The 13,373-nt window shown below is 37.8% G+C and overlaps 1 protein-coding gene across 3 annotated transcripts in view; it reads right to left on the reverse strand.

The window, feature by feature from the left end:
* LOC106882604 (uncharacterized) overlaps positions 1 to 13,373 on the reverse strand; it is a 169,185-nt gene that overhangs the window by 49,612 nt on the left and 106,200 nt on the right. For all 3 annotated transcript variants that reach the window (XM_089350389.1, XM_089350390.1, XM_089350388.1), the window contains 6 exons: positions 12,815 to 13,016; positions 11,452 to 11,572; positions 8,834 to 9,028; positions 5,606 to 5,807; positions 3,329 to 3,469; positions 2,380 to 2,481 (listed from right to left, as the gene is read on the reverse strand). In XM_089350389.1, the coding sequence (XP_089206515.1) occupies positions 2,380 to 2,481; positions 3,329 to 3,469; positions 5,606 to 5,807; positions 8,834 to 9,028; positions 11,452 to 11,572; positions 12,815 to 13,016 (963 nt within the window). The remainder of the gene's footprint in view (positions 1 to 2,379; positions 2,482 to 3,328; positions 3,470 to 5,605; positions 5,808 to 8,833; positions 9,029 to 11,451; positions 11,573 to 12,814; positions 13,017 to 13,373) is intronic.

The raw sequence follows: 13,373 nt of genomic DNA on the forward strand, positions 1-13,373 counted from the left end.
TCTACTCAAACACAACAAAATTGACCTATTTTTCCAAGAATGATCACAGGTGATGAAAAATGGATTTGTTCTGACCAAAGCCTTGTGAGTGGATTTGGTCGAGAGAAACTGAAAAAAGCTCATCATATATATCATCATCATCATCATCGTCATCCTCGTTTAACGTCCGCTTTCCATGCTGGCATGGGTTGCATGATTTTCTGATTTCGTTGATATGAATAAATAAACTTTAATCATTATATCTATTGATTGAATTAATAAATGTCCAATCATTGCCAGAGCAGCTGTCTGGCTTCCATGCTAGTGGCATGTAAATTGCACCATTTGAGTGTGATTGTTACCAGCATCGCCTTACTGGCACTTGTGCTGGTAGTACGTTAGAAAATCATTCAAGCGAGGTCATTGCCAGTGCCGCTAGACTGGCTCCTGTGCAGGTGGCACGTAAAAAAACATCATTTTGAGCATGGCTGTTGCCAGTACCGCGTGACTAGCCCTCGTGCCGATGGCACGTAAAAGCACCCACTTCACTCTTGGAGTGGTTGGCGTTAGGAAGGGCATCCAGCTGTAGAAACTTTGCCAGATCAGATTGGAGCCTGGTGTAGCCATCCGGTTCACCAGTCCTCAGTCAAATCGTCCAACCCATGTTAGAAAGCGGATGTTAAACGATGATGATGATGATGATGATGATTAATGTTAAAGAGCCAGTCATATTAACCAAATGAAAATAACAAAGACATAACATCACATACAAAACAGGAAATTGCAATACTGTAACGAGTATTTTGTGTTGGATGTAATTATGAATAAATGTGAGGGAAGAAATATGAATAAATAGATATTAAAAAAAACATCCTTCGCATATTACTAATTGGACTTCATATGTTACCAATTATTAATTAACAGACGAAATAAAGAAGAAGTTAATTGCCCATTTGAGTATGTAATTTAGTTAAATGTTTTATAGTAAGATGTCTAAAATACAGACTGGTTGGTTATATGTGTAAAGTCACAAATTCTTCTGTGGTTGAAAGACATTAAAATTATAGAAAAAACGCTGTTTCAATGTTTTATTTTTTGTTTTCAAAACATTTGTAGTTATTATGCACGTTCTAATTAAGACTAGACACTCGCATAAACGTAACTATTTGTTCCCTGGCGAATATGTTGATTTGATTTGGTAAATTTAGTTGTTATTCCTTGTCTCTTCTCTTTCTTTAAGTCTCAGTTCCCCTTCTCTCTCTCTCTTTTTCTCTCTCTCTCTCCCTCCTCTCTATCTTCCTTTCCCTATATTTTGCATACACACACACACACACACACACACATGCACATTTACGATTGACTTCTTTCAGTTTCCGTCTACCAAATCCACTCACAAGGCTTTGGTCAGCATGAAGCTATAGAGGAGACACTTGCCCAAGATGCTATGTGGTAAGACTGAACCAGATTCGTTTCGTTGGGAAGCAAGCTTCTTACCACAGAGATCTTCCCCATGCTATTCGTACCATGCTGTCACACCTGCGATATATAGATACACACATGCTCACATATCTAAATACACACATAAATACATATATGTACACACTGACACAGACACACATACACACACACACACACACACACACACAAACACACCATCATCATCATCAAAATTGTGATTGAACCAAATTTGATGACTGGCACCTGTGCCAGTGGAGCGCTAAGAGCACTTTTCGAGTGTGATCATTGCCAGAGCAGCTGTCTGGTTTCCATGTCAGTGGCAGGTAAATAGCACCATTTGAGCGTGATCGTTATCAGCATTGCCTTACTGGCACTTGCGCTGGTGGCACGTGAAAAAACATTTGAGTGAGGTCATTGCCTGTGCCGCTAGACTGGCTCCCATATAGGTGGCATATAAAAAACACCATTTTGAGTGTGGCTGTTGCCAGTTCTGCTTGAATGGCCCTCGTGCCAGTGGCACGTAAAAGCATCCATTACACTCTCGGAGTGGTTGGCATTAGGAAGGGCATCCAGCTGTAGAAACTCTGCCAGATCAGAATGGAGCCTGGTGCAGCCTTCTGGTTTGCCAGTCCTCAGTCAAATCGTCCAACCCATGCTAGCATGGAAGGCGGACGTTAAACGATGATGATGATGATGATGATAGTGGTTGTGGTGGTGGTTGTGGTGGTGGTTGTGGTGGTGGTTGTGGTGGTGGTTGTGGTGGTGGTTGTGGTGGTGGTGGTGGTGGTGGTGGTGCTGTTGGTGGCGGTGGTGTTGGTGGTGGTGGTGGTGGTGATGATGATAATAATGATGATGATGATGATGAAACAACGTGAAAAGAAAGAGCACTGAAAACACCTTAATGTGAAATAAAGGAAAAAAAAAAAGACAATGTTTATTTACCGTCAGTACAATCTGTGCCGATGCCTTTCTCCGCTTCTTCTCCAGGCCACCAGGTCAGCTGATACTTCTCTGGCTGGACATAGTGTGCTTTGAGTTCTTCATCTGAGCGTGTAAATTAAAAAGAAAAGGAACACCACTATGATGATGAAACTAATTAAACTGAAGGAAGAGTGTTGTAGTTTGCTGGAAGCATTGTAGTGCAGAAATAGAAAATGAATGAAATGAGAAATAAGGAAAGCTTGTAAAAATGAAGAAAGTTTAAAAAACCTTTATATTCCAGGAGCAAAGGCCTATCTTCAGAAGAATACAGTCAAAGAAATGTGCATTTACATAGGTCCTGCAATTTTTGGATAGTCTGCTGCTTGAGCTAGTAGCATCTTTATTTCTCATTTCATTCATTATTCTAATTAAATTGATTACTGAATGTTGTAAAATGCAATGTTGAATTATACAAGACTGACATTTTGGGAATCTCAATCTGTGTCTCTCTGTAACTAGTAATGAATGCTCACAGAACAAACACAGTGACGATAACAGGTTCAATGAAGGCCTTTTCCTCTTCTGGACATGTTTCCACAGAAGATTGGAAACAACGGTTACTGCAAGAATGATGGTGATGTTTGTTTACACCTATCATGTGGTGTGAAGACACGGAGGTACAAATCACACACACACACACACACACACACACACACACACACATGACAGGCTTCTTTCAGTTTCGGTCTACCAAATCCACTTACAAGACATTGGTCAGTCTTCGGCTACAAGACATTTGCCTTAGGTGCCATGCAGTGGGACTGAACCTAAAACCATGTGGTTGGTAAGTAAACTTTACAACTACACAGCCATGTGTGCATCTCTTTGAAGATATATCATTATTTATTCTGATCTTCAATGAAATTTCAAGGTTTCAAATAAAGAATAAGGAAAATAATTCCAAACTTACTTTTGTTCCAGACAATAAGAGCCGAATGTCCAGTAACTTTCTCACACCAAACTTTTGTTGGACACTGGACAAGCCCAATATAATGAAGGTTTAACTTTTGACCAGGTTCACAACAAGAATAATTAAGATTTTCTGAAATGTCTGCAATAAAATAATGTTATACACATGGTATGTTTTATATATTTTGCTGAAATGAGAAAATAAATAAATGTCAAAAATTTCTTATATATTTTGGAATTGACTAATTCTCCATTACTCTTTTACTTGTTTCAGCAATGTGGCTGCAGTCATGCTGCTGGAACTCAAGATTTGGAAATACATTTATATATATATTCTGCCAGAGAAAAAGATGCCAAGCTTTATAATATCGGAACAGGGAGCTGACTGGAACTGGGAGCTGACCGGAAGGGGGAGAGGGGCAGAGGGAGCCACAATTGGGATTTCGTGCCTTTTCGAGCGGGGTCGTTGCAACGCGAAGACGTGCGTGGCGATCGTCCAGATGAGGGAGAGGCAGCTGCTATTTCTAGCGTTCTTCGGGTCGGGCCAGGCGCGAGGACAGGATACCACAAGACAGGTTCGTGGAGCAGAAGGAAGACGAGGTAAGCTGATTACTTCTAATCACAACACCACAGCTCAGTAAAGGTTTAATGATGTTTTCAATTTACTACTGTAACCCACTCTGAATTTAATAGACTACATCCTGTGATTTGGATTAATGGAAGTAAGCAGAAATGCTGTTGCTAGACAGCTATCAGTCCTAGATATTTAGATTAATATTACAGAAATGGAGAAAAATATTTCAGACTTATGCACATTTGGTAATAGAGTTGATTAAAGATTGAGCAGAACCTCCATTGAGGTGTGTCAGAAAAGTCAGTTTAGTTCAGTGCTCCGAAACCTTTTTAGACTTGTGGTACACTTATATTCTTTTCAAAATTTGACAGCACACTTGAACAAATGATATAACTAAAAGTATAAAGAAAAAATTATATTCAGGTTACGCTGTGGCACACCTAGCATCATCTTGTGCCACACCAGTGTGTCATGGCACGCTGGTTGCAGGGCACTGGTTTAGCTATTTAAGAAGACAAAAGTACATTTATAACTACTTTTGCATTATTTTCCCCTCGCCTTAAAATTGCTGGTTTTGAATCCTGCAAGGAACCTGCATCTCATTCAGGAGAATGTTGTGATTTTGGTCACTTATATACCATGGAGACCAGGTAACTGACCTTATGACTTTTAGTGCTCAAGAAGAAAACAAAAACTAGGTGCAGAAGTGGATCTGTGGTAAGAAGTTTGCTTCCCGACCATATGACTCCAGGTTCAGTCTCACTGTGTGACACCTTGGGCAAGTTTCTTCTACTACAGCCTTGGGCTGACCAAAGCAGTGTGAGTGGATTTGGTAGACGGAAACTGAAAGAAGCCCATCATGTATATATATATATATATATATATATATATATATAGATATATATACATGACTGAGACCTTTGGTGATATGCTGTGCTTGAGAAGACCTATCAAGCCAAGTGAAATCATAGTCACGGCCGATGCTGGTGTCACGTAAAGAGCACCTGGACCAGAGGCACATGAAGAGTGCATTTCAAGCGTTGGGTCACACGGAGTCAAAGTGGCTGAGTTCCTTTTGAGTGTTGGGCCTCACAGAAGCAATGACCAAGACCTTTTGGCATTATGTCATGGCAGATACTGGTGTCATGCAAATGGCACCTGTGTTGGTGACACATAAAAGCACCTATTACACTCTCAGAGTGGTTGGCATTAGGAAGGGCATCCAGCCATAGGAAACCATGCCAAATCAGACTGGAGTCTGGTGAAGCCTTCCAGCTTACCAGCCCTGGTCAAACTGTCTAACCCATACCAATGTGGACAACAGACGTTAAATGATGATGATGATGATGATGATGATATATATATATATATATACACATGTATATATGTGTTTTTATATATGTGTGTGTGTATATGTGTGAGTGTGTATGTGTGTGTATGTGTCTTTGTGTCTGTTTGTCCTCCACCATCACTTGACAATTGGTGTTGGTTTGTTTACATCCCTGTAACTTAGTGGTTCGGCAGAAGAGACTGGCAGAATAAGTACAGGCTTAAGAGATAAAGTCCTGAGGTCAATTCATTCAACTGCAATTCTTCAAAGCGGTGCTCCAGCATGACCACAGCCTAATGACTGAAACAAGTAAAAAAAGGTAAAAAAAAAATAAAAAGGTATATAATTAATGGTTGAGAAATTTCTATTCTTACCCTTTTTCTCTTTGTTTATCTTCTCTGAGACCTCTTCATTTACATCCTGTGTGCTTAAGTCTTCAGTTGGAGGAGGTTTTGTTAAAGCAACCAACTGAAGTGTAATTTCGTCTCCAAGAGTTAGGTCTCTGATTCGTAAGGAATTAATTTCAGGTGGAATCACAGAACCATACAAAAGACTATTTTTAAACATCTGGTAGCCCTGTGTAAAACACATTATAATAATGATTAAACTGATTAACAAAGATAATTAACGAGTCTTAGAAAGCATAATTGTTGATAACAGAAAACTAGAGAAAGTTTAGAAGTTCTGCATATTTTTCCATTCATTTCGGAATGAAATAGAATGAAGGAGCCTCTGCATATGGTTATTCATGACCAGAAGGGGTCTTTATGCAGATATCTATTTGTACTTATATTTCCATTGCAGACAAATTATAATAACAACATTGTACTATTATTTCATTTTTGTATTTGGTTCACAAGATTCTTGATGTAAATTCATGTGTTGGAACAGATTTTGTTATAACTTGGGAGGATTATTATGCCAATAATAAACACATGCACTGGTTCTATCTCACTTCTTTATTTTTTTTATTTGCCAGTTGGTTAACTACTTCACCAATTAACTAATTGATTGTTTGATTAATATTTTAGTTAATCAATCAATCAATCAGTTAGATTTGTCAAAACCCTTTCATCACAATTTGTAACTTTGTCAATGACATGCCCTAAAGGACCTGGAGTAAAGAGGTCATATCATTGAAGAGGTCACAAAGGGCAATGAAAAGACTTTGACAAATACAACTAATTGGTTGTTTTACTGAATGACTAATCAAACGATTAGTTAACCAATTGACAAATAAAAAGAAAATAAAGAAGTAAAGTAGAAACAGTGCATGTGTTTATTATTGGTATAATGATCCTCCCAAAATACAACAAAATCATATCGTTACATTATTTACAACTCTATTATATTTGTTCTATTATGCACATACACACCCAGGGTGGAGTTCAATACGTTTGCTATTTGTAACTCTCTTTTGAATATAATTATTACCAAATATTAATTCTAATTCGAACTTTTCTTTCCCACCCTGCAATCAAGATACTTAACAGCGAATCTGTTTCAAAAACTGAGAATCTTGTTGGTTGAAAGTCCTGACAACTCCCATGTTGTGTGTGATATTATTGTCACTTTACAGGTATTAATTACTATTATCGTAATTTGAGATGCAAAATACTTTTTGTTGTATTTGTTTATTATGCTAATAAAGTGAAATGAATTGGAAAAAAGAAGTAAAATTACAAGCATGTCATCGAATTATAGCAGTTTAGTGACAATCTACAGATTACTGTATATGTTTACAGAGGAGGGCAACGACCTGAGGATGGGTTTGTTAATGTAATGTGTGGGTTGAAATACGCAGCTCTGGTTCTGGATTTTTTAAATAAAAGTTGCTAAAGTAAATATCAAACAGTGGTAAATGATGAAAAATACAGTTCATATTTGTTGGGTATCGAATATGTTTAATCAGAGTTATTTAAGAAGCACATCAACAGCCACAACAACAATACCACCACCACCGCCACCGCCATCAACAACAACAACAATAACAAGAATAATCAGTCCAATAATAATGACAGAAATGTCGATGAATCTTTTCTACTCTAGGCACAAGACCTGAAATTTTGGGGGAGTGGACCAGTCGATTAGATCGAAACCAGTATGCAAATGGTACTTAATTTATCAACCCCGAAAGAATGAAAGGCAAAGTCGACCTCTGCAGAATTTGAACTCAGAACGTAGACAGATGAAATACTGCTAAGCATTTCGCCCGGTGTACTAACATTTCTGCCAGTTTGCTGCCTTAGAAATGTTGATGAATACAACAATAGTAATCATCATCATCATCAGCGTTTAATGTCCACTTTCCATGCTAGCATGGGTTGGACGATATGACTGAGGACTGGCAAATCAGATGGCTGAACCAGGCTCCAATCTGATCTGGCAGAGTTTCTACAGCTGGATGCCATTCCTAATGCCAACCACTCTGAGAGTGTAGTGGGTGCTTTTACGTGCCACTGGCACGAGGGCCAGTCAGGCGGTAATGGCAATGGCCACGCTCACAATGGTGTTTTTTTTTACTTGCCACCTGCACAGGAGCCAGTCCAGCGGCACTGGCAATGACCTCGCTTGAATGTTTTTCACATGCTACCGTCACAAGTGCCAGTAAGGTGACACTGGTAACGATCACGCTCAAATGGTGCTATTTATGTGCCACTGGCATGGAAGCCAGACAGCTGCTCTGGCAATGATCATGCTCGGACTTGTCCCAACAGGTCTTCGCAAGCAGAGTTTAGTATCCAATGAAGGAGAGGTTGGCATAGGTGCCAATCGTCGAATTTGGTTTGATGAGGATATCAGTCATTTTCTTGCTGTATAGCAAAATTTTTTTCATACACAGTCTTTTGTGTGAAGCACTCACTGATTAATATATACTTGATATGTAAATAATATACTGATTTCAAATTTTAGCACAAGGTCAGCAATTTTGGGGAAGGGGTAAGTTGATTACATTGCATCAGTGTTCAACTGGTACTTAGTTTATCAACACTGAAAGGATGTGTAGCAGAGTTACATATTACATAGAATATATTCATCTTCTGTGCAGGTTGACTCACATATTACTATGTAATATGTAGCAGCTACAAATGGAAGGCAAAGTCAACCTCGGTGGAATTTGAACTCAGAATATAAAAATGAATGAAATGCTGATGATTCTGTCAGCTCACTGCCTTTGATAAGTAAATAATATTTTGAATTCTGGTCTCTGCAGCTGGAAGTCCTTCCTAAAACCAACAACTTCACAGAGTGTATTGGGTGTTTTTTTCATGTCACAGCATTAGTGAAGTCACCAAGTAATCTGTATGACGAAGACAAACCCCCTCAACTATGTGGGGATATGGACGATAGAAAGGTGGCTTTATACCTGATGCTGAGAGGTTAAAATACAATAGAGGGACAAGCACAGGTATCTTGCTAAAGAGGAAATACATGGCTATCCCACATTATATGAAGGTAGGTGGGAGTAGCTGAGAAGAGAGATAAAGATGGAGGTGGTGTGGTGTTAGAGTATTCTCTCAGGACAGAAGAAGGTGAGTACAATTGAGAACATGGACAAAGGAAGGAGCCAGTTTATATATTCTTAAAGAATAGAAATTTACCGTAATGACGACACTCTTTTGTTCTGGTATTTCCCAGGCTACATCAATTCCATCAGGAGTCATGCTTTCAAGATACAGTTTTGGTGATCCAGAAGTTTTCGATGAACAAACAGTAAGAGTATTGGAGGGAAGGCTGTCACTCAATACAAAAATATGTTTGCTCCCTGGTTCAATGTGGCTTTGACCACAAACTGACTACAACGGACAAACAAATAAACACATGTTCATAAATTACAAGGACTTACAAAATCAAGATTGCTTAAGTAATTAGTTACTTTCATTAAAAAAGAAAATTAATCTTAGAGATAAATGCTAAAAGGGTTTTTTTAAACCAAATATTTGTCTGTTATTATTCATAGCTTCATCTATTTTGAGTCCAAAGGTTAAAAATAAATTATTTCATGCTTCTTGAAAGTTTTAAATTCTTATGATATAAACAACATACAATAGAGAAATTCAAAAGAAATGCTTTGGTCCTATGGCAAAAAGTCTGTCATATTTATAGAAGATGTATGTTTGGGTTCCACAGACAGCCTCCTACATTTTCTATCCAGTATTTACATGCTATTATTTAAAGAGGTTGCTCTCAATTGAGGTCCATATAAAACTTCGTTACTTAAATTAATCTGCAATAAATTGGTTATATGTCTACCATACACAAGATATTTTAACAACCTTTTAATACAATAGCAACATTATTATTTCTAAATCTCTCTTTGAGAGATATTCAGTAACAATTCTCTAAAGTAAAGACTATTTGACAACATAATGGGGCTGTCCTGGAAGGGATGATTGTTACTGTTGTTTAGCCCAAGGAAACATCGTTTCCAGCTGGCTATATGACACAATATCTGTGTCCTTATATTTTCAAACTGGGAGTCCAGCCACCCCCATCCAGTACAAAACAACATCTGTGGACTGGTTTCTGGGCTATTGCTCTTTATCAACACAGAGTCACTGTTTTGCTGAATTCTGTTAAAAAATATAAAGTTTTCAAAGTGACACACAGTCACTGATCTAATAAATAGAAACATTATTGTTTCTAAATCTCTCACAGAGAAATATTCAGTAACAGTTCTCTAAAGCAAAGACTATTTGCCAACATAATATGGCTGTACTGGAATGGATGATTGTTATTGTTGTTTAGCCCCAGGAAACAATAACAATCGTCCCTTCCAGGACAGCCACATTATGCTGGCAAATAGGCTTTACCTTTTAATACAATTCTTAATAATATTCAATTATAAAGATATATGACTTTTTTTAAAACAACAAATGACATTGATGGGGGCCTATTAAAGTAAAATAGGAACCAAGGGGGTCCATAGATAAAAAATGGTTGAGAAGCACTGATTTAAAGCTTTAGTATTTAGATTTCTTTATCAAATGTAATGCTTGTTTATATTGTCTTGAATTTATTATATGTTATTTTGTAACTTTGAGAATTCAATGATGAGCTTGTTATTTTTAGAATGGCACTGTAGGATAAATGTAAGAGGCTTGATCTGGTCAGTTTGAACATAAAACAGGTAGAATATTTTGGCCAGATATGGCTGGTTTGAATACTAAAGGGTTAAAGCTTTATCTATTATGAATTCAACAGTTGAAAATGAATTATTTTTTAGTGAGGAGTCGAACATGAATCCAATTTTCTTGCTTGTATTGTGTTAAGCTGCATGTACGTTGGTGTGACAAATAACATTCAATCAAAGTTTAGATAACGAGTTTTTATATCACTGTACTTTTACAAAAAGTGCATGTGAAATAGTAAAAGGTGTACGAACATAGTTGTTTCATAGCTAGTGAAAATTAGTTGGTTGGTAGTTGGTTGGAGAATAAGTCAGTTGGCATTAATGATAAAAGGTTCATCTTCTGTGATTTGTGCTGGAACAGAAGAGAGTAAGGAATGCGCCAGCTACATAATGAGGAAGTTGTAATGGCTAAGAGCAAGGTGAGCCAACTGCTCTGAGAGCCAGGAGTCAAGAGCTCAGTTTAGTGAGAGTCATGCTGAATAAGGAAAAAGGAAGACTAAATGTCCATCTAGAGTTTATACATTTTTCTGTGTGTCACTCTGAAAACTGTATATTTTTGAACAGAATTCAGCAATGCCACCTAGCAAAGCAGCGACTCTGTGTTGATAAAGAGCAATAGCTCAGAAACCGGTCCACAGATGTTGTTTCGTACTGGATGGGGGGGGGGGGGGGCTGGATCGAAAATGCTATGTCACAAAGACTGCTGAGAGTACAGTACCATCAAAGCGCCAACTTCTGACAACAGAACGAGGAGACATAACTCTGCTCTGTTCCTTTCATTATTATTTAGCCATAGCAATGCTTGCTACACTTTCATGTTTCTCAAAGTTTCTAAATTCTTATGACATAAGCAACATGTAATTCTCACTGGTGAGAAAAAAGCTTCTAAAATAGAGGAAAAAATTCAAAAAAGATTGTTTTAGTCCAGTGGTAGAACATCTGTTATGTTTATAGAAGGTCTGGGTTCACAGGCAGCTTATGATCCCTTCTATCCAAAGGGTTATTAAACCTAGTATTCACATGAGATTATTTACAGTTTTATCTACTTTGCATTCAACCAGTAAAGAAGATATTAGTTCACTTTACCTTGACATAAACTTTGTAGTTTCTATTGGCAGCAAGTTCTGTTAATGTAAATTGATATCCATTTTTATCACTATAGCTGTTAGCTTGTATTTCTCCATTTAACTTGTCATTTAAATAGATTCTGTAACGGACAAAATTACAATTTATTTGTTACTAATGTTAGTATAAGTATAAAATGAAGAGTAGAGTAAATTCAACTATAAATCATCATTATCATCATCATCATCATCATCATCATCATCATCGTCGTCGTTGTCATCGTTGTCGTTTAATGTCCGCTTTGCATGCTGGCATGGGTTGGACGATTTCACTGAGGACTGGCAAACCAGAAGGCTGCAACAGGCTCCAATCTGATCGGGCAGAGTTTCTACAGCTGGATGTCCTTCCTAACGCCAACTACTCTGAGAGTGTAGTGGGTGCTTTTTACGTGCCACTGGCAATCATCATCATCATCATCAATATTGTTTTAACAACCTCTGTTCCAAGCTTGCATGGGTCAGTCGGAATTTGTTGAGGTAGATTTGTTTACAGCCAGGTGAGCTTCCTGCCACCAGCCCTCACCTGTTTCCAAGTAAGGTAATATTTCCTTATGGCCAGATATGTTTTCACAGAAAGCTGGAAATGAATGACACTGTTTGTATGATGGTGACACTCATTTACAGCCATCATGTGATGTCAAGACAAGGAGACATTAAAACACACACACACACACACACACACACACACACACACACACACACACACACACATTCTATAACTATACAATAAAGGCAACAAATATATTATGCATCAGATGGTTTATTAATATCAATAAAGGTAAAAAAATACTATGGGTGGGATTTCAGATAAAAAAAAATCAACCCTGGTGGAATTTGAACACAGAATGAAAAGACTGATAAAATACTGCAAAGCATTTTACCTGGTGTACTAATGATTGCGCTAATGATTCTGCCTCTTTGATGTCTTCATCACACAATTAATATTAAAAATATCGTTGCCAGTGCCACTGAACTGGCTCCTGTGCAGATGGCACATAAAAAACACCATTTGAGCATGGCCGTTGCCAGTACTACCTGACTGGCCCTCGTGCCAGTGGCATGTAAAAGCGTCCACTACACTCTCGGAGTGGTTGGCATTAGGAAAGGCATCCAGCTGTAGAAACTCTGCCAGATAAGACTGGAGCCTGGTGCAGCCATCTGGTTCACCAGTCCTCAGTCAAATCGTCCAACCCATGCCAGCATGAAAAGCAGACGTTAAATGATGATAATGATGATGATCCACTGATTATTAAAAAAGAAATTAATGAGAACTAAATTCAAAAGTTTATTTTTTCAAATGTACAATAATGTTAAAGATTATTTACCTGTACATAGAAATATCTTGATCAGAAGATGTAGGGGGTTTACTCCAGCCAATTATGATGCAACCTGATTTGAAAGATGTCTGTTCTTCTATAGCTGGTGCCAATGGAGAAGCAGGACAGGAAACATGAACTGGTGAACACTGCTTGCTATTTTCAATATTTTGGTCTGGTACAGCTACAGCAGTTATTGTTACTGTTGAGCCTTAAACCAAGCAAAATAAAAGACACGGCTATATACAACAATACAGTTCTATATTTAAGAGATGAGGAATTATGTACATTATTTACATTATTTACATTTGACGGATATTTGTCCTCATTTTGTTTGTTGTTAACATGTTTCAGCTGATATAGCCTCCAGCCTTTATCAGGTGTCTTGGGGGAAATTTCGAACCTGGGTTCTCATTCTTAAGGTATTTTTTGATGTTATTATTATTATTATTATTATTATTATTATTATTATTATTATTATTATTCAGGAATTGAACTCAGAATCTTGGGATTAGTAGCCTGCACTCTTAACCCCCATGGGCATATGGCGCAGTGGTTAAGAGCGTGG

This window comes from Octopus bimaculoides, chromosome 4, assembly GCF_046866305.1.
Source record: "Octopus bimaculoides isolate indiv1 chromosome 4, ASM4686630v1, whole genome shotgun sequence".
Classification (NCBI taxonomy): Eukaryota; Metazoa; Mollusca; class Cephalopoda; order Octopoda; family Octopodidae; genus Octopus; species Octopus bimaculoides.